The sequence below is a fragment of the Colias eurytheme genome, chromosome 9 (assembly GCF_061535395.1).
Source record: "Colias eurytheme isolate Ceu_HAF_F1 chromosome 9, ilColEury1 Martin Lab GWU primary, whole genome shotgun sequence".
NCBI classification, from domain to species: domain Eukaryota; kingdom Metazoa; phylum Arthropoda; class Insecta; order Lepidoptera; family Pieridae; genus Colias; species Colias eurytheme.
This window is the reverse complement of record NC_142988.1, coordinates 7,717,980-7,743,368: the sequence shown is the minus strand read 5'-3', so window position 1 is coordinate 7,743,368 and position 25,389 is coordinate 7,717,980. Positions and strand designations below refer to the sequence as shown.

Genomic DNA, 25,389 nt, shown 5'->3' with positions numbered 1-25,389 from the left:
TACGATCTCTTCTATAAGCATCTACTCTAATTTAAGTTAAATTATAATAGCACAAATTCCTAAACAAAAAGAAAAAGGTAAATTGCTAGTCAAAGTTATCAAAAGAATATTTCAACATAGTTTCCACTTAGAGCGTTCTTTAAAAAAAGTATACAAAAAATATCTCTATAATCCTTTTGAGAATCTACTATTACTAAGACTATTACCGACGGGCAAAGCCAATGGAAATAAAAATAAAAAACTAAATACCTTATGCCGTTCAATATTGCTCCTACAGCTAAAGTGTGATACCTAATAATCTTCCTGTCGTAAATAACAATTCCCAGAAGTTCTGTAAGCTTGAAAGCGCGTAATAATGAACACAATTAATCAGTTCTATCTTTGAACATAGATAAGAATTATTAAAGCTATTGAACAAATCTATACTAATATAAAGCTGAAGAGTTTGTTTGTTTGTTTGAACGTGCTAATCTCAGAAACGACTTGTCCGATTTGAAATTTGCGGTGTTAAATAGCCCATTTATTGAGGAAGGTTATATATCATCACGTTAAGACCAACAGGAGCGGAGCAATGCGGGTGAAACCGCGGAGCACATCTAGTTAATAATTACAATCTTTTATTCTTAATTTTCAATGTTAGGTAAGTTCTAACTAGGGAGCGTAAGAATACTTACATTTAACTATTTCGCGGTATTGTATTAGCAGCAATTGTTATTCCCACACGTATATTTAAATACAGAGAAACATTGCATTTACTAATGAAAACGTGGGCGTGGCAAAATTACCACGGCTATGTACACGAAATTAATTAATCAGACAATTAAAGGCTCGATACTGCTCTTAGATTTGAAAATTAATTATTTGTGAAGGTGACATTATGCTATCAATTAATATACATAAGGACATTGCATACATGCGATTTTTTAATTAACGATTTATCGCGAACGCGATCGAAGTCTAAGCACGTATGCGGAAAATGTAATTTCACTTCTAAATTAATTTAACGTGAAGTGTTAAGTGGCAAATGGATCTCATATTAATAGAGCATCAAGGTTTCAGTAGCGGAAATCCAGGTCACATAGAACTAAATGCGTCAAATCCCGAAACGAATATGATAAAATTAAAACCTTTAAAGCTTTTGGGCTCATAACAGATTTGCGACTGTTTTCAATCACCCGTGAGCGATTGACTCAATATAATACGTCTACGTTCTGTTCAGTGTTACGGATTATGGAAATTTTAAGGGTGTAAAAATATACAAAGTATAATTCGTTGAATTATTTATTGATCCACAACAAATCGTGTAAAACATTTTAATTTTAACGCATAATGATTAAAAGTGAATCGACAAAAGCCTTATTTGTCAATTTACGTTAAGGTATCATAAAATCTATGCACAAAGAATGAAGATACATTTCAAATACACTTATATTATTATACTTACAATTACAAAGTATAAAAAATAAATATTTAAAGATAAAAATTGACTAAGGGGCTCTTACTTCGTACTAAAGTTATTTTATGTACGTCAATAATTCTCTACAAAATAGGTAGGTACTACGAATCAATTTGGACCCTAAAATATACAATATTAAAACGAAAATCGTAAGGACTTATTCTAGGACTCGATAAGTAAGCCTTAGGTATATACAATAATTAGTTCTTGCGTCATGGCTCAATAGACGCAAAAACTAATATGTGAACTTATTTTCTAGATACAAAAATTAAAACAAGTATTATCTAATAGTACACAATATTAAATATACGTATTTATGTACAAGTACCCTATGACGATTTATATTAAGATTATGTATAATAATTTAAGTATACAAATGACCTTTTTATAATCTAGATATGTAATAAAATCTGAATTATAAGGTAAAATCATAAGTCTCTTTCGGCGCCAGAACCTGAAAAATAAAATTTTAATGTTATTTCATTTATATCATAATTGTAAAAAAAATATTCTCAATAGCACAGGCCTTTATCAAAATTAATAAATATTTTCGCAAGTCAGCGATATATTTCATTATTTTTAGTACTGAAAGCAGTTAGTATAACGTGGTATAACCACATGGATAATATCTTTCACCAAACTAACCCCAGCTTTGTGGAAACGTTTAGGTGATCATTAATTTTTGCCTTTTTCCTTTCATTTTAACTAACCGCCTGCGGTTATTAATGGTTTTGTTAAAAGGCACGTACAGCCGTTTGTCTTTTAGTAACAATTATTATTAAATGTTGACTTGTTTAACAACGCACTAGTGAACTTTTACTGTTAAGTCATCATAATACAATAAATTTTTGATCGAATACAAATGTAGAAGGATTTAAAAATTATTTCAAAATATTTCAGACGGCATAATGGATGTATTTTCAAAGCTAAAAAAAATCAAATGAAAATTTGTAAAGGAAAATATTTCGATTATTTTTTGGCAAAATAATTGAATTACTCAAAGAACAAAGATGAAAGCATTGAATTTCTAAAGAATAATATTCGTATAAATCGTGGCCAAAATCAGCTGTCAAAACAGATTATTTTTAAAACAAACCTGTAAAATTATATAATACTCTCCTCCACCACCCTGACGAGGGCGGGGATCTGTCGCTATAGGGGACCGGTGACCTACAACAAATAAACGTTAAATAAATTAAATAAATAAATAAATATTTCAGGACAATTTTCACACACGGCACGATCTGATCCCATACTAAGCTTTCGCTTGTGTTATGGAAACCAGATGACTGATAAACATACATATTATACAGGGTGTCCCACTGTTGGTATACTAAGCTCAAAGGAGGTTATAGTTTTGCATACGCTGAGTACGTAAAAAATTCCAGATGCATTTTTTTTTCAAATAGATGAATTCTTAAAACTTTATGTGTACACCCATAACAAGCAACCCGCCCAACTTTGCCACCAGCACGTGTGCTATCGTTTAAGATTATATTTTCATAGAAAAAATGCTCATATTAGAAAAGCGGTAGGTATATGCCGGCTGCGCGAAGTTAGAAAAGAAAACATGGATTTTCAAGAAAAATTTCGCAAAAAATTTTTGACGTAATTTTGTTGTTTAAGTATTTTTTACGTGATCAGTGTATGTAAAACTACAAGTCCCTTCGCGCTTAGTATACCAATAGTGGGACACCCTGTATAATGTTAAATAAATACTTATATAGATTATTAACACCCAAACACAGAGCAAACATCTGTGTTCATCACACAAATATTTGCCCCGCTTCGGAATCGAACCCACGACCTCTGGCTTGGCAGGCAGGGCCACTACCAACCAAGCCAATCGGTCAGTCAATTCATTAATTGTCATTGTTATTAATTTTCACAAAGTCGACAGTCCTAGAAAACGTACCTACTTATAAATATTTAAAACTAGCGACCCGCCCCGGCTTCGCACGGGTGCAATGCTGATACTAAAATATACTACAGAAAAACTGTGAACGTTCGCGTTGTATATAAAAACATAGCGGCCCGCTCCGGCTTCGCACGGGTATAAAATATTATATAGCCGTATAGTATAAAATACTAGCGACCCGCCCCGGCTTCGCACGGGTGCAATGCTGATACTAAATACACTACAGAAAAACTGTAAACGTTGTATATAAAAACATAGCGACCCGCACCGGACGGCCGCGGTACCGCCGCAAACGCTACGTCCCGCAATTTTTAAATCTGTAATATCTTCGAAAATATTCACTTAAATCATATGGTGTAAAGGGCCATATAGATCTATATTAAATGAACAATGTATTCAAGGTATTTAATTGGTTAAGGATTAATGCTGTATTGGTTAAAATCGCTTCGAAAATTAGCCATTATTTGTCGTTAAAAGTAAATGACAAAAAAAAGTTATTGTGGGTTATCCATAAGAGATAGACATATACCATCGCGGACTTTTCTGTAGACCTTTTCAATGTGTATAATACTTAGTACATTATTTTGATAAAATTCGTAGGGTTCAGCCTGCGTTTGCAATGTACGCGGAAAAAATGTAATTTTTTACGACATCACATTGGAAACCTCGAAAAAAACAGTACTTCTCCACTATTTAATGGATGTTATTATACATATAAACCTTCCTCTTGAATCACTCTATCTATTAAAAAAAACCGCATCAAAATCCGTTGCGTAGTTTCAAAGATTTAAGCGTACAAAGGGACATAGGGACATAGGGACAGGGAAAGCGACTTTGTTTTATACTATGTAGTGATTTATAAGAAATTTCAATCAAACCATAGTAAGGTATTGGCGAAACGATCAAGGTCGAGAAAATAAACTTTGCCGTTTGAATATCGGCAAACTGAGAGCATGAACTGCTATGAATAGATGATAAATCTATTAACACACAGATAACGTAATGGTTAAACTTTTAAAACGTATTTACCAGTACATCTATCAAAGATTAAGGACCTATGTACTATTTAATATTTTATTTAATTAAAATATTATAAGCAACTGTATTAAAAGCATTTCTTCTGTATTTGCAGTGCTATACGATGTTAAAGTCATTGTTAATGTATATCTTCTTACATTTAATTGTATAAAAGTCTCTATATAAAATGTGAAAAGTATATATTAGGGTTAAAGTAAGTCCGAGGGATAAAAGCGTGCTCTTGAGTTGTAGAGGGACTACCGTAAAGCTAAATAGCCTGTATGGGAGCTTTGTCCCATTATTGTTTGGAAGCTCGAATCCTGTAATGTATGAAGGCTTTCGTTTCTAAGGTAACGTAAGGGAAGGTCATATATTCATTAACTATTAAATCGATTTGAACTGAGTGTGAATTAAACTTCGTTGTAATTATGATAATTATTATATTAAGATGTTACATGTCACGTTTCAAAATTAAGGTTGTATTACATGTCACATACAGTACACTAATTGTATTTTATATCATACTAGCGACCCGCCCCGGCTTCGCACGGGTGCAATGCTGATACTAAATATACTACAGAAAAACTGTGAACGTTCGCGTTGTATATAAAAACATAGCGGCCCGCTCCGGCTTCGCAAGGGTATAAAATATTATATAGCCGTATAGTATAAAATACTAGCGACCCGCCCCGGCTCCGCACGGGTGCAATGCTGATACTAAATACACTACAGAAAAACTGTAAACGTTGTATATAAAAACATAGCGACCCGCACCGGACGGCCGCGGTACCGCCGCAAACGCTACGTCCCGCAATTTTTAAATCTGTAATATCTTCGAAAATATTCACTTAAATCATATGGTGTAAAGGGCCATATAGATCTATATTAAATGAACAATGTATTCAAGGTATTTAATTGGTTAAGGATTAATGCTGTATTGGTTAAAATCGCTTCGAAAATTAGCCATTATTTGTCGTTAAAAGTAAATGACAAAAAAAAGTTATTGTGGGTTATCCATAAGAGATAGACATATACCATCGCGGACTTTTCTGTAGACCTTTTCAATGTGTATAATACTTAGTACATTATTTTGATAAAATTCGTAGGGTTCAGCCTGCGTTTGCAATGTACGCGGAAAAAATGTAATTTTTTACGACATCACATTGGAAACCTCGAAAAAAACAGTACTTCTCCACTATTTAATGGATGTTATTATACATATAAACCTTCCTCTTGAATCACTCTATCTATTAAAAAAAACCGCATCAAAATCCGTTGCGTAGTTTCAAAGATTTAAGCGTACAAAGGGACATAGGGACATAGGGACAGGGAAAGCGACTTTGTTTTATACTATGTAGTGATAAACCTTCCTCTTGAATCACTCTATCTATTAAAAAAAACCGCATCAAAATCCGTTGCGTAGTTTCAAAGATTTAAGCGTACAAAGGGACATAGGGACATAGGGACAGGGAAAGCGACTTTGTTTTATACTATGTAGTGATTACATTGAAGACGACTATAACAATTTATCAGCAGCTAACATTAAAATTAAAAGAAAATGTTCAATATAAATTAAAAAATAATTTGTTTCACGTTTGTCGTCCTTTACAAAATTAATATTTTCATTAAAAAGTGTTCCATAACAAATAAATTACAAAACTAAGATCAGGTTTCTTTGCCAGACTCAAATTTGTTATTTCTAGTGGCGGCAGGCACTCAATCATTTCGTTTTATTCGTCTGACGGAGCCACTTGAGCTTTCCTTTTTAACTCGCCTTACAGATTAATGTAACAACATGAAGAATGCTCGAAGATCCTCCACAGCTATTTAGTGAATGTAGATTTATATACCGACACATATATTAACAAGCTACGAAATAAAAATCTTTAAAAGTATGTTTTAGAGAGAGTAGGAAAGAAAGTGTAAAGAAAACTAAGGTCTTGAGTCTTGACGTAGTTAATACACACCATACCAATCCAATTCACCCCGTTAGTTTTGTTTGCGTTAGTTTTGTTGGGCCGCAAAAGATTAAAAGGTGCACTTTACAAAAAAATATAAGTGCATTGTGATATCTTATCAAGTTTAGTAAATTTTGATGCGGGATAATACTTGCAACACCAATATTAATAAATTGCGAATTGTTAGTCATAAAGCTTGCAGTTGTTATAAAGCTTATAAACACGCAAAACCTCGTTGTCTACCTGTCGTATAATACCTGTGTAGTTGGCTCTTGTTTGGCAACGAATTTCGTAGATTCTTCAGTCCCAGATAGCATCCGCCGCGCCAGCCTCGCAAAGGTACATCTGAACTGCCGACTCATACTGCAGTAAAGCACGAAATTCACCGAAGACGTGAAAAGCGCCAGAACGTCCATTAAATCACCTATTGAAATATAAACATGGTAAAGAAAATCTCTTTAAAATATATAAAACAAACGTCACTGATTGCAAATTGAATGAGCGTTGAAGTTAAATAATATAATGCTGTCGATGAATTTACCTGAGCTGAGAAAATACGAGAGAACGTTCTTATTCGCGTGTTTGCTTTACAAAATTATATATAACAGCCTTAAAGGATGTTTGTTATCGTGTTCTGAATGTTTCTGTTTAACATTACAGGTTTTGAAATAAATGAACGAGGCTCTAGATTTACGTCGAGTTTCTAGTTTCTGCTATATACCTAAAACTATTTAACACAAACTACACTTCAACATTACGTTGTATGTAGTTGAGTGCTCCGCAGTCCACCGTTCTCTAATATAAAGTAAAACACTTTACCTGAGGGCCAGCTAAATGCTCTCAACACTAAGGAACATGAAAATCCTTTGAAACATGTAATTAATTAAATTATATCATAGCTCAAAGTATATTAAAATATTACATACTTTTACATTACATAACTAGACCTAGGTAGGTATTTTGTGATGTAGAGTAAAGAAAGAGATATCTAATTTATGTACAAGAATGTAAACTAGATAATATTATATTGTGTGATTTTTGTATAAATAACTAACAATTTACATGATTCACCCTTCAAATCTATAAATGACGTGGAATCGAACACAAAATGTAGAAAAGTATATTTAAACCATATCATGAAATAATGATTTGAAAAAGTGTGTAATAATATGTTTATAAATCAGTAATGAATTTCTTGGCAAGTGTTCACTGTTTATTGTTTGAAGAGTTTAGCCCAGCTAAACTCGAATTATTCTTATAAAAGAACACATCAACACATCTCACTCGATAACATTTAGATTGGGATGATATTTGTTATACATTATTATACGTGTTATATTTTCTTTATTTTAAGATAAGAAAATAAAAGCAACGCTTTATAATGTACCTACACGCTGCTGGGCTTCCTGTCAATACTGTTATACTACTAATATTACTAATTTATATTATTTATATTTATATTACTAATTTTTAGTTATATTACTAATTGTAGAAATATTCAAATAGAAATTGAGATAGCATTATTGAATTGTATCCCTTAGAACAACGGTCCTAAGAACGGTTACAGATATGGACCTCGGCCTCCGATTATGCAATGTAAATATGCAGAACGTCTACCATTCATTTACAAGGGTTTGTTACTCACCCCTACACAAGATAGACATACCTACTGCTAGCTCTCGTCAATGCCCAAGTCTCATAGTAAAATGTACAATAATAATATCCCAAGAATCTCTACCTCTAAGCAATTTAGCAAAGCAGTAGAGTAATATGTTTATAGTAAAAGAAGAATGAACTCCTCTGGGTATCGGTCACCTGGCTAGAACCTCGATATTAAACTTTGCATTCGATTGCATTTGTTAAATACAAATAAGCCTGTACCTTAGTAGGCCATGACATGGTTTAGTGGGCCGTGGATATGTCTGCGGCATAAATGAGCAATGGGATTAGTCCATTGGATTAAGGGAACAAAACTTTGCCCTCAATCTCAGCCGACCGTATTTTCCTCTTAAATAAAGAACAAAAGAGTGGTCTATAATATTCTCTTTTAATTCTCTTAAAATAACGTTGAATGTGTTATTAACGCGAAAAACATAGATTATGTAAATCTCGTGAAAGGGTTGTTCTGTGTATGTGAAGAGATAGATAAGGGGATTACAACAAAATGTTTATTATTAAAGACTACCCGTCTTAAATAATAAACAATCTTCTACATGAAATTAATACCAAACATCGTGCAGAAGTAAAACTTAGCTAACAGTGTTGATTTTTAACATTTAAGGAAAAAATTATCGGATCGATTAAATTGTATTAATACCACAGAATAATAACTAGTAGCTAAATACTAGAAAAAAATTATCCCAATTTTTTTGTTAACTGTTTTCACTATGTCTCTATGAAGAAACAAATCGTTTTCCATAGATTAGTTATAGTAATACTAATAGTTATCTTGTAAGACTTGCCGTTATAGATATCAATATACCAGTAAACTGATTAGGTACTCGAAATCTAGATAATACACAATAATAATTAATATAGGCATTTAACATTTGAACTGAAGACCTATAAATAAAAAAACTTTTCGCTTTCACAAGTTCCCCTTTTATACACATTTAGGGCTAATAAAATGTCAAAGTTTGGTGATATAATAAATTTAAAAGGCAAATGTCTTATTTCGAAGGAGCGTTTCCATCTAAGAAAATATATGCAAATTGAAAAGCAACAGATTTTGTCAATAGGGTTAAATTATTTCATTTAATATTTCTGTATATTATTATGGAGTATATTTTGTATTTCATAAAATCTCGTCTCCTACGTACATTTCACTTAACTTTGTTTCAAGTTACTGAAGAGTGTAAAATACATATTACAATTTCTAATCACGAAATAGATAAAAATGCATGTAAAAGGTATCTTATATGTATAGTTAACTGCTAATCTACGTTTTTATTGTTCCATAGTAATAGATAATTAACCCAATTTAGACGAAAGGTAAATTTTATTTCGTTGACAAATCGTAAAAGTTTTATTGTAACCATAAATTCCCGGGCGATATGATACTTACCTCAGTTTGGCGAGGTAGAACATCATTTAAGATGAGTAATGATAAAACATTTCTCTATCATCTATCTACGTTAAATAATACAAAGCTTTAAAATTTCAAAGCACCAGGTGTATCTACTAATAACAATCTCGTATTTTGAATGGGAGAGTTTTAATTCTTTATTGTATGTACTCAAGGGTCTTAAATATCTATCAATTATGAGAATAAATAAAACTTGCTAATATTCCCGTTTGTTATGTACGTGGTTTTTGAATTCCATGATTTTTTTTCAGGTAGATTAAACAGAAAATTAATCTGAAAAGGACATCGAAGCTTACCGAACATGCTGTAACAGCTCTTAAAGAAGTCTGGTGCTAACGCGCTCGCCAGTCCCAACAATCCCTGGGGCACTTCGGTAGACAGAAAAAGACCCAGAACAGCCAGCAACATTCTGGTCGTTCTGTCCGTCCTGCTCGATCTACGTGCTGCACTTGAATCTTCAGCAAGACATTGCTTTTCGGGCTGTAAAAAATATAAGTAATTGTATGTAGTAACATAACACAGCAAATATCTTATAACACAGCGAGCTTGCAAAAAAAATAGCAGGAGTTACCTAAATGTACTTATGTACGTGTACTCTTATTTTTATCGGAAAATAGTTTATCAAAAGGAGACCAAAGGGTGCAATGGACATTTGTAAGAGCAATAAATGTTCGCAGATAAGTACGAAGAAAAATATTCCTATAGTGATTTAGCTGAGATTATTTCAGATTAGTTTCAAAATGAAGCTATACTGGACAAGTTCTTTTTGTTTAATCCTGGGTAAAGAACTCTCAACCTTATACTAAGTGGGTAGTATTGATCGCGACAAGTACGGTCTTTTACTTTACTTAGTCAGTAATTAATGTATGTATTAAAACTCTTGTCCAAAGTCTTTATCTACTTTGTGCAATCCATTTGTTACGCCAGCATAAATAAAAGTATTTTATACACTTCAAAACATATACTTATTTCATTTGTTTTTAAAATAAAACTATACCTCGTTTCGATACTAAGGTCAATTATTATTATTCTTTATTTTCATCTTTTTGCTCATTTCTTATCATCTAAAAAATCTTCTATAATCTGAACAATTAAGCTTCTTTAATTTTCTGAAAAATAATGTACCTTACTCTTAAAAATGCGCAGAGGAAGTTTCGGGTTTCATGAGAAATACCAAATATGCGTTTTCAGTTAAATGTTTCATATTTTTAGGGCCAGCTCATATTTTTTGCAAGGTTAATAAAATATATTATTAGGGGCAACGTTATTAAAATCGGTAAATACAACATTATACCTATATCATAAGGTCAAAATGCACAAATGGTACTAATAAATAAATAACAAATAAAAAAATAATAATCGAAGTATTGAACTTACAAATTAAAAATTAACATATAATTTACATCTCTAATTCAAAATGGATCGCAGAAACTACCAACTCCAGAATACCTTCATTGGGTCATTTCATTGTATATTCTGAATACAATTAGAAGATTTATCCCGCACTTACTGGCGCATTAAGTATTTATCCCCTTAGTATTCCAGATTTTGTTTTATTAATCAACTTCGACTTAGAATTACTAATGGGATTCCAGCTGTCTAAATTCGATTAAATGGAAATAGAATTTAGAGCACACTGTTCAGAAGATATTGAATAATATAAAGCAATTTAAGGAGGTAGGTCTTTGTATTCAGAACTTATAGCTTATGTTGTTCTTACCTGTATTATGCATGATTTATTACTGTATCTAGTTGAGTATAAGTATTCTGAAATTCATCAATCCTTACTTATCGAATACAATACGTGCACATGCCGTGTTCATAAATAGACGTAGGCTGTATAATTGATGTCGGTGCATGAAATAGGCGCACTAAGACAATCATAGGATTATATTCGACAAGAGCTTTGTTCACGACTACGGCCGCGTTAACTGAATTGCAGCGCACTCTAATTGCTTTCTAAAACCATGCACTTGAAACATGGAGAGAGATATCGGCCTTTGATATAAAAGTTTTATGAAAACTTTAATTGATTTAATTAAATGCAGCCAATCTTTCCTACACATTGGCCAACGAAGAAAAAAGTGATAAACTATTTCTTCATTATCATCATTTGGGAGTCCATACAATTTATATTGTGTGACTTTTTTAGATCATAAGATATAAACATATTTTTAATTATACTCCGCTTACACAGTACACTATGTTACGTATACTCATTACGCGCTTAAGTTAGTCGCAATCATGATTAGTTTTTCATCTGATATTATTAGAAGAATGAACAATTAATTATTATTACGAGGTACACGTGCGATACAATTGATGTGCCGTAGTTAACATTTATGTTAAGATTTTACAACCATTAACAGTACGCACTAAAATGAGACTTTCAAATGTTAGTAATTCCTCGTATTATTTCAACATTATGTACAAAACCTAAACGTTACAGCCAAATTTAAAAAGTTTGCAAACAATTTTCAAAAGCTTGTTTGAAACCTCAAATTGTTCATGTTTAACAAGTTAGTAAAGTTGATTAATCATTAAATTAATACTGACCTCGTTGGGTCCAACAGTGGAACGCTTCAACAACTTCTGTCTCCTCCTTTCTGTGGTGGTTAACTTTGATATCAAACACGTACTAAGTATCGACAACGCAATACTTGGAACAAGTTTTAATATGACACTATAAATCCACATGATAGCAGTCACGAGTTCCTTATTCTTCGACATTTCTAACACGTAAACGGTCCGATTTTGCGGCAAAGATAAATCCTGTGCGAACTCTGAATTATTTTGTGGAGTCACTTCACTAGGCACTATGTTCATTGCAAAATAAATAGGAAGACACAGAAATGGACACATGACATATGCACTCACTATTGCTATTGCAGTGTTTCGTTTGCTGCACCACGTTCTATTTTTTTGGGGAAACGCAATGGCAACGTACCTCCACACTGCAAGTGTAACGGCCAACCAAATTGATATCGTATGAAATGTTTGACTGAATATCGAATGAAAATACACAAACACAGCCCAAGCGTATGTGTTTTTATTCACTTGCGGTCCAATTTTAATATTCATGTGCAACACGTACGGTATGTATTCCAACATAACTAAGAGATCGGCCACTGCCAGCCCGGTGAGAATCGAGTTTGTGGGGCTGGCCATTTCCCGCCGACTCAAAACTGTGATGTTAATAGAATTTGTAGCGGAACCGACGATGCAGATAACGATGGCTAAATACCCGTGAAGACGCCTGTATGCCTTATTGAAATTTGTGGCTCCCGGCACACAATAGAGGTCGGTTTCATTAGCCATTTTCAACTCTCGTCCTCCTCCTGATACTCAGTCATTGATTTTTGGGACAACCACCCCTGTCTACGCGGCTTTGCGCCCCTTTGATCAACATTGTAGTATCTGAAACAATAATTTGTATGCTTAAATTTCACTTAAAAAGAATATGTGCAAAATAAAAGCTAAAATTTTAAGCACTTTAAACTTTTATAGCCTGTAATAGTGTCAAAGGACAGGATTTTCCGCGAGCAAAATATTTTTAAAGCGTCGTAAAAACATTCACATGTTTTTACAAGCTTGAAAAGCGCTGCTGTGCTTAAAAACCTTTTTCTAAAACATGCTGATTAAAAAAATGTGCCACTGGTAAAATATGGTATGAAACATACACAGTATAAAGATATATTTTCTGATAAATTGAATGATTAAGGACGGTGTTTGACTGTAATTAATTTTTATTAATTAACATTAAGTTTCTCTCATATTCGCGTTTAATGTGCATATGCCTCCAATGAGTCTTTATTCTATTACAAAATTAATATCCTTATCAAACTACCAAGCCCGTCACAGAAGCCAAGCGTGGGGTAACATTTCAGTCCCGCATAATATTGATCGCCATTTTCCTAATATTGGATTGGATATCTTTGATGAAATAACTTTATAAGGATGCATTTAAGATGGCGCCCCGTTTCCTACTAGCTCTTAGCTTTAAGAGTTAATTATTGCCGATTGAGGCGGGAGCTAAAGCTCAAGATAATCCCTCTCAAGAAGACAATTGATACGCAACCTTAGCAAAACGTCTATAATGGTTTGAAATGTCGATACACATCGATATAATTTAGGTACGCATTATAGATATAATATAGAATAATTCGTCGTTTCGAGAACGTCGGACAATAATAATATTACCTACCTTTGCTGTGTATACTTTTTTATCTCTACTACAATAGTATCTATGGTAACAAAGTAACAAAATCTTACTGGTTAGTTTTGTTTTGCATCATCTAATAGTAAGCGACCACCGCCGCCTATGGACATTAATTTTTAAAAAGAACATAATGCCTCTGTAAATGTGTTCCCAGATTATTAGGATCTAGGAAATAAATAAAGGATTCATTATGGAAATTACGAGATAGACTGCAAATTGCAAGCTGCTAATCTTAACATTGATTGAATGTTTTAATTTCCCACGAGCATTAATTTTTCCCACAAAATTGTATAAGATGCAGCAAACAAGAAACCTCCGCGGTGTTTATATTAATGAAAGTGTTTATGAAATGCGTCCAAACTTTATGATCCACATCAATTATCCTTCCTTACCTTAACGTTTCATTAATTTTCATGTCTAGTAAAACAAACGCCCATTTTATTAATTACAATGACGTTGGTAGCTTTTTTTCAATGCTATATAAAGCTCGAAATGTATGTTTAATTTATTTTGACAGAATACGCGAAAGGGACCGCTGTGGAATTTCATAAACTGAATAAAACGGTTTAATAATGTAATCTATCTTGCAAGTGATCAATCATAAGAATTATAGTTATATACGCAAGAAAAATTCATATAAAAAAGTTCTTAATACTTCAGCATTTTATGAGAACATTTAAATTCAATGCTCGAATGTCCCAAAGGCAGCAAAATAAAAGAGAATTAAATTCGCAAAATACTGTCCCCTCTGCACTTATATTTTTCATTCATAATAATGTTTCTGTACGAAGCTGAATGATCTCGCTCCAGGCTCGAATACTTTATATCTGTTATTGTCCTTAAAAGCATTAAGAAACCCCGGGTGAGCTGAGATTCTCATAAAGTCCTGCTACTTCAGTGCTTTGTTTCACAGTGGGTAATATTATTAAATAGATACTTTATATTTCATGAAAATTGTTATTCATATTTTTGTATGAGATGTTTATATACTCCTTCTTCTCTAAGAATACTCTCACTGGAAATATATTTTACCATGCTACGTTTTAGGGTTACGTAGAAAGAGGGTTAAAATCATAATGCATAATATGCTGTCTGTCAGCGTCATAATCAGAGAAGGCATGGATGGACGTTTCATTGTTTTCACCTTAAATCTAAACTAGAAGATCATTAAATATTTACTTTGAAATAATATTAATAAAATGTTTTATTATTTCAAAACTTGTATTTTAAGGTGGTTTACATTCTCTAAGAATATAAAGATTTTGAAAATAATCGTTAATTGTATTGATAGTTATTCGGTTCGGTACAATTACACTTGTTTAAAAAAGTTATGCATATCGGGCCTCTACTGGTGGGTTCAGGATTCATAAATCATCTTTACTAATAACTACAACTAACGGGTTTTATATGCAAACAAAATATTTTTTTCCAATTTGAAGGTGAAGTGACGTGACGTGTAGGTTATATAAAAAATATGAGTTTTTTTTTAATTATAGGTAGCTGTTACTTGTGATGTCATCTCATTTGTTTTTATACATTTTTTTATAAAAAAACCCGTTTTTCGTCAACTTAATAATTCTTACTAAGGAAAAATCTGAATATATCTACAAAGTATATTTTCTCGTTTTTACACTATTATTTTGCGATATAATTGTATATTCCGTTTAGTTTTAGTCATAACAAAAATTTAGTCTACATACAGTTTTTATACAATAGGTCAGTGAGGATGGGAGCACCGAGCGCGCGTGGCGAAGCTTTCTATACCAGAAAAAGGGTATTTACTATTTACCCGTAACATGTATATATTATTATTATTATTTTGTATTTTGGGGGCAGAGAGTAGAGACTATAGAGTATAAATTATAGGCACATATACTTATTTTTATATTATAAGTATCAAAGTTTAAATTAATTACTAGTAGATCCAGCGAACTAGGTATATTTTTACCGCTTGAGAAAATTTTTTCATAATATATTTAAAAAATTCCGATCATTTAGTTGCTGAAAAGCCTTCACGAGTACGTTGCGTAATTTAATTTATTCGACGTCCAATGAAATAACCCCATTATTTTTAATTAACCACCTACAAGTACACTGCTTTTAGTTTGTTTAAACGTCAGGAGTTGATAAAAGGGAAACGTAGTTGGTTTCACCCTGTAAAGCTTTGCGTGATACTGTAACTTTTGTTATAATAATTCTTATGAACCCTTCTCACTGAAGCGCCTTGAGGCAGTTTAACATTTTTCTTTTTGTTATAATTAAACCTTATCTTAATTGTTGGCAAAAAAATATGATGTAAGAAATTTTAATTTCATTATACATTTTCACGTATAATTTTAAAATATTTTCCACGTAGAATGAAACACTCGGTGACACATGAGTCCCGACAGGTCCCAGGAGCGGGCATGTGACACCATAATATTATTTCTCTACACCACACACAGCCGCGGCTCTGAAAAACGTTCGAACGACACCGCGACATGTGCATGCATTTTAATTAATTAATTTTGTTAAACTAATACAGCCGTACAAATAAACGAGTTATAACATTTTATGCAAAGAATAAACTAAGAATAAGGAAAAATCATACAAATAAACACGAAATAAATGTAACCTAGTATAACTTCGTAATAAGTATTCATACTAATGCTATTCCGTCCTTATTACGGCTACCACCCTAGTATAAGTCTGACATAACAAAGTAATAACATATCTTTTAGTACATTGTGCTGTGTTTTACAAGTTTTAGAAGCAATTTTCAGCCTAAATTTGAGATAATAGCAATGAGAGTAATACGAGAAGTAGAAAAAGTTGAGCAAATTAATAATTTCATTACGTACCTATTGAAATGGAAAATTTTGTATGAAATGTCAAAATATACGAAATTATGAAAAACCCTTTTGATATTTATAATGATTTATTTATTTACAACATGCGCCAAACCATACATACATAAAACTTATCACAATAATATACACTTTCGTTGAAAATATAAATCTTCTAAGCCTGGAGTTGTATGTTTTGAGTACCAGTTATTTGGCAACTCTCTATCTCAAGGTGGGTTTATCTTCTGTTCTCCAGTTATTGGATAGCGTTCTCTTTCATTTGCTTGCATATTTAATGATATATTTAAATTATTTCCAATAAATATTTAAAAAATAAATAAACAGAACATCGTATGATGAAACATCACAACAAATTCGACGAAGTCAAACGAGCGTCAGCAAAATGACAGCACCAAGGCTTAACCGTAGACAATTTCAATGTTTTTCATAATTTAGTGAATGAATTGCGACGTTGCCGCTTCGCGCCTATTGCATAGCGTGAGCATAGATACATCGACGTTATTCCAAATTTATTTGTAAGAAATTATGACATCCTTATAGCATCTACAGACGCTCCGATTTGGTTGGTGCCAACCATCCGACCACGACCAAATCGGAAAGTGTAGAGAGCGGTCGGTCCGACATAATTATTATTAATATTGGTTTGACGTGGTCGGATGCGCCGGCGATACCGACCAAACCAACTTCCTATCCGATCCAACCAAATTGGAACGTCTGGAAGCTTTGTTCCGACCAAATCGGCTCATTCCATAGAGTAATATAGGTAATTGGCTCATTCACATTCGCAACGCCGCCGGTGTAGGACGTCAACATGAACGCCGAGGGAGTTACGGTCACCGAACGTGACATATTAATAAAATTGCTGGAACTATATAAAGACTTTCCCTGTTTGTGGGACTTAAGTAACAAAGATTACGCAAATAGAGATGCCAGAAATCAAGCGTATTTTATTATGTTAGAAGTATTAAAAAAAATTGACAGTGCGCCTACATTAAAAACCTTAAAAAATAAGTTGTAAGAGCCGCATATGACTGTAATTTTCTCTATTTCTATAGTAGAATTTAGCCCATTCTCTTCGTACTATGGTCAACTGACATATTACTCTATGGTCAACTGACAGCTGGAAGGCCAACCGTCGGACAATCTGTAGCAATGTTGGAATGGTTGCCTTGTCGGTTCCGATATGGTTGGCACCAACCAAATCGGAGCGTCTGTAGATACATTTATTCTTTATTTATTCTTATCATATCTATGCATTGCATAAGGTTTGAATAAGCAAGTTTTTATTTGTACGGCTGTTAGGTTTTAAATATTTATGTACTACAACAATATATAATGAGCGCACATTTTAAAAACTATATGTTATATATTTTATTCAATTCATAGAATGTTATCATAGAAAGCTTCAATATATCAGATCACAGTCGCTGAAGTTCTCTCAAGGAGGTGACGCTATAAATGATCTGTAACAAAGACAGTTTAGTCGTCAAGTGTTATTAAATATCTCCTTCAATAGACAACAACGGATATTACTGACCAAAACTGAAAAGGGATTGCAGGATGGGTCGGAAAGGGACGAATATCCGGCTGAAGTGAGAACTGAGAACACACATTTTACGTAACATACCTACAAAGAATACTCATTTTACGAAAGGGTGAGAAGATTTTTAGATCAACGGTATTTTTTATTGTCAAAAAATATATTGTATATAGATAGAAAGCTATAGAAAAGTTTAATAACAGAGAGTAAATTAAAAAGGGACATTGTACTTCGTTAAAGCGAACACTTCAATATTATTACGATGCTGAATATTTTGCCCGGTTGTACGTTTCTTTTCTCAGAAAGAATGATATATTATTTTCAGAAACCTTTTATAATAAAAGTGACTTTTATAATTCTATTCACGTACGGTATGTAGGCTGTTATTCCGGCACCGTGGCTAATGACGTGTATGGGACATCAATCTTTACGAATGAACAAGTAACAGGTGTGTAAAATATTTTCTTGAATTATAATAAAATAAAGAATTCGCAACACATTTTTCGCATTTGCTATTTTTGCGCGTATTTTACGTTCTGTTTATGAGACATCAAGGATATTTTAAGGAAAATGTTAAAAATATATTTTAACGTTAACAAAAAAGTCTATAAATATATTATATCTCTCGTAGTATAATTACTTAAATATAAAATTTTAAGTAGGTATACGATTAGGTTCCATAAAGCAATAATAATAGACAATATATAGGTACTTTTTTAATACACAATATTTGCTTCTGAATACATAATATTTGCTCTTCTTTTTTTAAAAGAATTCCAGACATATTATTGATTTTACGATGATAACTTGTAAATGTTATCGCAATATCGACACGAAGCTTAAGCTACAACTTTATTATTCAAGTTAAATTAAAGTTTAAGGTTATTATAACTTATCAATACGTAGCTCAAAAATATCAACATGTTTTTGGTATGAATTATGCAATATCGAGGACAACGAGGTATTAAACTTTTACATATTTTTAAGGTACCAAATTATGATTGCGACACACGTTTTACTTCTTAATTATTTACTGATTTCAATTAGTCTTATTAAATTTTATATTATTCAATGAAACAAAGGGAAATTAAAGACAAAAGCTACAAAAGCGACAAATTGAGATGAAGGTGCGAAAAAAAGATTTTATCCTATTGTCTATTACAGTTAGATAAAGAGAAAAACTGAAAAGCCGCAGACCTCGCTTCTACAGTCTATTATATAGGTTCCTGTCGATATTCAAATCAGCTGACGGAGAAATTATTTTGAAGATAAAAAGGGGCGACGCAATGTAATTACTTTTCTTTTCTCATGTCTTATTCCATTATGTTAAAATTTAAAGGCAAGAAATAACAAATATTTTTGGAGGAAAGTATAAACCATGTCAGTGATAGTCAAATTCAAAAGCTCTGACCTCTATATTAATTTGGAACTTATTATTTAGTATATAGTTTTAGTATATTATAAATCAGTTTACATTGAGTTATTGATTATGTTCATCAATATTCTGCTTTAAACAAATTGGGATCAAATGTTTGATGAGCCTGCATAAAGACGACTGATTACGCGACAATACCAGTATAATTACAACAGAGATACAACTTTTTTACTAACTGCTATTACAAAATACGTTTAGCTAGGTACGTACTTAGTAACTATTTTCTAATCTGTGGTAAGTCCACGCAGATCAAATGCGGGTTGTTACATGTCACGTGTCGTCAAACATTCGATTGCCGACATGTCAATGTTTTTCTTCGTCGGAGCGGAATTGATGTGAATAATGTGCAGATAGAAAACTCAATTTAATTTATGCATGCTCGATTAGTATTGATCCCTCGGCTTTTTGATTGAAGTTGGCCTAACAATGAGATCACTAATGCTTACGATCCAGGCAATATGTTTTTTTTTTTTATTTATAACCTCGCCTTTAATACAGTGAAAACTCCTTTCATATATGTTGTTTATTTTGGTCATAAATAATAAACGTATAATAACAAGTTTTTCTTACTAATCATTACTAATAAGTTTTCCTATGAAGAAAATAATGATCTGCCAGGACTCCTCTATTACATGATATGTTTTATTGGATATATTACGTGAGCCGGAGCGGAAAATGGGGTGATGAAGAAATTAGTAACAATTAACTAGATGTGACGTTATTCGGTATTTGATTGTATTTTATGGATCTCGCCTTTCTATTATTAATTATGACTATTCATAATAATTCATATGTATTGTAACTATCCATACTAATATGACGTATTATAAATGCGAAAGTAGCTCTGTCTGTCTGTTACTCAATCACGCCTAAACTACAGAACCAATTTTCATGAAATTTGGTATGGAGATATTTTGATACCCGAGGAAGGACATAGGCTACGTTTTATCCCGGGAAAATGACGCAATCCCGGAAATCCCACGGGAACGGGAACTACGCGGGTTTTTCTTTGACTGCGCGGGCGAAGCCGCGTGCGGAAAGCTAGTTGTACATATAGATACATTTAAATAAGAAAAACGCTTTCGAAAACCTTAGTTTGATAAATAACAATTTTGAAATTCTCTTTTAAATACAACTTTAATTTTAACAAAAACATTATAAGTATTAAAGTATAATAAGTTATTACTGTAATACAATGTTTTGAAGAACAGTGCCTGTGGAAAATTCAAACTTGGCTTGGTCCTTTCAAGGAAAAAATACTATACATTTTTTTTATGTTTAAGGAAAGTAATAAAGGAGGTACTGATGTACGAGCTGATGCTCATCTATAAAAAATACCTACTAAACGTGAAGTCAAAATGTGCAAACGTATCAGAGTAACTTTATTTAATATTTTAGCTGACGTCTTACGGCAAAGTTTTGTGCTTGGTTATAAATTTTGTTTAGCGAAAATTTTACGCAAACTTCCATTCTTGTAAATCCAAGTTATAAAGGTATTAATAATATAATTGTTAAATGGATCCTGACTGATAATTTAATGTGCCATAAACGAATGCCGTAAGATTTTAAGTATTCTTAAACTACTATTAAAATTTTGCTTTTTTTTGTTTACGAAAAGAAAACTTTACTCTGTATAGTTCTCGACTGATTCACCGGTATTTGATAAATTATGTTTATATTTGTGGTGCAGGTGTTTAAATTGTTTTAGATCTAAATTGCTAAGGAATGTAAGAGTACCTAGGTAATGTTATAAAATTTGTTTTTGTAATAATTCATTCATCGTTAATTTGTAAACAGACTTCTATTTTCCATTCAAAATTATTAAGAAATTTCTTAGATGATTCATAATGACTATTTAACGCTTTTCCGTTGTTTATATAGTGGCTAATCGATCTCCACTACCGTGTATTTATAGTACAAATTCGTTTATTATTAAAAAAACTTGAACTATAAGTAATCGAAAGTTCCTCTAAATAAAGCACCTCGGCTCGCAGGGAGTTTAATCTAACACGTATCCTCATTTACAACTTATCGAATATGTATGGGAATGGATGAGCAAAGTTGTTATGGAACATAACTCTTATTTTCACACAGCAGAGGCTGAAATTGAAATTTAAAGTTTTGAAATTCACCTCACACCCGCATTCAATTTGAATACTCTATATTCTGCACATTAAGGAACAACGGTGAGACAGTTATAAATTATACTGCAAAAAATACCACTTTACTACCTTTTATTTTCCAATATTTTGTTGCCCTGACGAAATTATTGATTACTCTTGAATAGTTGCCAAACCATGAAACAAACCACTTCGAATAATTTTTCCTTGAACATGTTTTATAGCACGAGCGACGTTGTTGGTGAGATATTTGATTTTTATAAATTTCGATGGATTATTCTGGAACTTAACCTATTTTCTTCTCATTCTAGTAGTACCTGTGTGTCTTTATTTATTTTCTGATTGAGTATCTACCTGATATTTACCCAATTCGTGTTAATGATCTTCCGTCTGTCGCCTTGTTAAAATATAATTAGCGCTGTTAAAGACGAAAACAGAAAAAAAATCAGAAAAGTTCTCAGAACAAATGGTTTTGATCTTCTCATATCCAATTCATAAATATTTGGATGCTTAAATATTCAACTCCCTTAATAATTTTATCGATAATCACAAAATAAAACGAGAAAATGTGCTTAATGAGTCTTGAGCTAGTTTTAATTTACTTGATGAAGTAGGTATATTGAATTATTTATAAACATATTTATTTTAATTATTTTAGAGACAATCTCCGCTCTTATTAAGCTTTTGAATTAGCTGAAGATAAATTCAATATTTCAGTTTATTTATTTTATTTACTAAGTAAAACATTTACCTATTTACTAATGTGATAAAACAAGTAGATATTAATATCGTAGTATCAAAAACATTAATAGGTACTAAATCCATTTCACATGTCTCATAATATGATAATACTCATCGAGCCACCGCCCATAAACAACACGTAAACAAAAAAGGAGGCTAATTAGAATTTAGTTAAATTAATTATGACCATGGTGAAATTTTTTCAGTCCTTTTATAATAAAATAAATTATGACAGTATGCTTAATTAGATACTTTTTTAAACTTTAATTGAATATACTTACATAATTATATACTAGCATACGAGGTCGAGTACCTATGGTATGGTCCCTATGTAAGTCAGGCAAAGGAATATGTCATGGATAGGGTTTTTGCCAAGGCAACGGCAATTCAAATTACATAAGGATCATTACCAGGAAGTAGTTGTACCGACACACACAGTACAGTTGTACTTCCAACATAATATAAAAGATATTCGGTCTTTCTTATTATACTTGTAATTACATTTAGACAGCAACTCAAGCAAGAATTACTGTGAGCGGAATTTTTTTTATGACGAACGGTGTGAATTCTTACTCTACATCTACAAGTTACCGTTCACGAAATCTACTTCGTAAATATTAGTATTCTTATTTATCACGACTGCCATTCATGACGTATTTTTATTACGAATATAAACAAAATAGATAAGTTTAATACGTAATAATACTTAGGTAATTTATGAATATATGAGTTAAAATATGTCATAATATTAATAAATTATTATTTATGTTTAATGTTTATTTATAAACAATAATTTTAAAGACTTTATACAACAGTTTTAACTTAACAAGACTTACCCATTTGTTTAAAGCATTATAAACCGCGAAGATAATTCCGCCATTTACGAATCACTTGGCTTTAAAATCAAGCATATTTCTTGAATTGTCAACTTTATGGAGATCATAAAAAGAGTGAACATAGCTTTATTGCTGTTTATCGCGGCTAAAGAAATTAGATTGTAACGTGCGATGTCGGCGACGATCAAGCCCGCACTGCTACGTCTGACAATCGCGAAGAACCAGGATTTTCCGACAGCAATTTTCATGTAAACGGTACTACTTTGAATTATTCATTGTTATAATCTTTTACAACCGACGTATCTGCGAAGTCATTAAGCTCGCTTAAACACAACAATGGGTGCACCCTTCTTCTAATCTAACTAATGCCGAAAGTAGAGCCGAAGTCAAGTTGATTCAAACATTTATCATAATAAAAGAATGGGAATGAAGTTAACATGTCTACTGAAAACCCAACACGCGTTTCGCTTACATGATTAGAATCATAAAACCTACTGGGGAGCAAGGCCCATAATACTTTATGATGTAATGACATTTCTACTTTATATCGGTTGGTTTAGTTTGTTAAGTATGGTATTGAATGATTTAACCTAAATTAAGTTCTCATGTATCTGGGTGAAACAGTTTTCAGATAATATTAATAACAAAATATTAATAACATAATGTATTGAAATACACTTTTAATCAAAAGCAATCAAATTGTTTGCCGAAGGCAATCATTATTTAGATTTAAAATTCTATCGCACATAGGTACAAGTAAATTACGATACCTTTCAAATGCCTGGGAGCTATCAAATAACAAGGGAATCTAATACCTCACAAAATAATGATACGTTCACAAATAAAATATAAATGGAAGACTACGACAATAGGTATAATTTTTTTAAATTGCTAGTTAATATGATTCATATATTCTTGACTCTAGAACATACCATTAACAGAAGAAGATTATAGATTACGGGATATAAAGTTATTAATTACAGATAATCATTTGTGCCTCGACAATGATGAGAGACAACATAAATACGAATAAAGAAAAAATGTCGTCTAATTACTTCGTAGGTACATATCATATCACAAAAAATTTACATGTCTTTAAATAAAACAGACTGATTAATTAAACTAGAAACTAAGTGCTTCATAAGCTCCACCGCAGGCTCTGAAATATTTTAAATTTCTTTATTTGAAGGCAAGAGGCATCGCATTCTTTGAAAAAAGTATACATTTAACATTACATTTCAACCCATGCACGCAAAGGTTCAACGATCCTGCTAATGTAATATAAAACCACAGTATTACAATATTATTTTTCCTACAGTAAGGAATCGCCTTTGATGTCGCGCGATGCCGCCGCCAGCGTAGGTACTTACGCTGCCACACGAAAATACGCTAGGGTTGCAACAAATGGGAAATAAAACAATTGTGATTATTAATATTATGATGAAATCATTTATTCATATGTACATTCAAAATAATTGCGATTATTAAATCTGATGTAATTATTTGTTCATAAATATATAATTATAGATATTGCACTGCTAAATATTATTTACGTGGACACTTTATTTTTGGATGTTCTTAATTGTATATTATAATTTATAACATTTAACTAAGTAATGCATTCGCATTGGGATGTACAATCTGATTAGAAAATAATGAGGACAACATATACATAGCTTTGATTTTAATTCAACAGATACAATTAGGTAATACAATCTTTCTGAAATATTGTTTCCTTCTGGGATTTCAATGTAGATTTACATCCGTAAACGGAACAGTTTGTGCGCGCCATAATAGAATATGTAAGTACCTATGTATAATAAAATTATTACACAAAAAATACGACTGCGTCGTCCTTTCGCGATAGGTAAAGCAATCTCAGCGTGATTGCTTTACGCGGCCCGCGTCGCCCGACCCCCGCCAGTTCCCCTCCGTTTCTCTGCACAAGTACATTCGTCGCACTACTGTAGGAAATATGGTAATACTGTGATAAAACTGTCTACACCTACATTCATAAAATTCTAATACCTTTCCACATTTCGATTTTTTTTCCAAACGGACAAACGCACTTATGTATCACCTGATGGACGATGGTAAGCGACCATCACTGGCTTTGAACATTTGCAAAGATAGAGCAAATGTATGCCTATGTCTTGTGCTATCTGCTTTGAAGGGTTAGGTTAAGAGAGCAATTACGACGGGAATATATGAATGTACT

At 32.2% G+C, this 25,389-nt stretch overlaps 1 protein-coding gene across 2 annotated transcripts; it reads right to left on the bottom strand.

Moving 5' to 3' along the window:
- Window positions 1-1,263: 1,263 nt before the first annotated feature.
- Window positions 1,264-23,359, bottom strand: LOC149905936 (G protein-coupled receptor dmsr-1-like). 2 transcript variants are annotated; one of them, XR_016457095.1, is made up of 6 exons: window positions 23,172-23,359; window positions 11,991-12,851; window positions 9,731-9,914; window positions 6,607-6,773; window positions 2,553-2,626; window positions 1,264-1,910 (listed from the first exon to the last, which is right to left on the bottom strand). XR_016457095.1 is itself a non-coding variant. In XM_090105769.1 (6 exons), exons 2-6 carry the CDS (start codon window positions 12,750-12,752, stop codon window positions 1,885-1,887), a joined length of 1,227 nt encoding a protein of 408 aa, XP_089961895.1. In that variant the 5' UTR covers window positions 12,753-12,851; window positions 23,172-23,359; the 3' UTR covers window positions 1,264-1,884. The 2 variants fall into 2 exon arrangements, 1 of the variants encoding a protein (XP_089961895.1); XM_090105769.1 differs by having other exon boundaries at window positions 6,593-6,773.
- Between the last annotated feature and the right edge of the window lie 2,030 nt (window positions 23,360-25,389).

What these genes read in the sequence shown, in the direction of transcription:
- LOC149905936 (XM_090105769.1), bottom strand. Translation starts at nt 12,752, where the DNA reads ATGGCTAATGAAACCGACCTCTATTGTGTGCCGGGAGCCACAAATTTC. An exon ending in CCACTGTTGGACCCAACGAG is followed by an intron (nt 9,915 to 11,990) that starts GTCAGTATTAAT and finishes TATTTTTTACAG; the next exon opens with CCCGAAAAGCAATGTCTTGC. An exon ending in AGTATTATATAATTTTACAG is followed by an intron (nt 1,911 to 2,552) that starts GTTTGTTTTAAA and finishes TTTATTTTTCAG; the next exon opens with GTTCTGGCGCCGAAAGAGAC.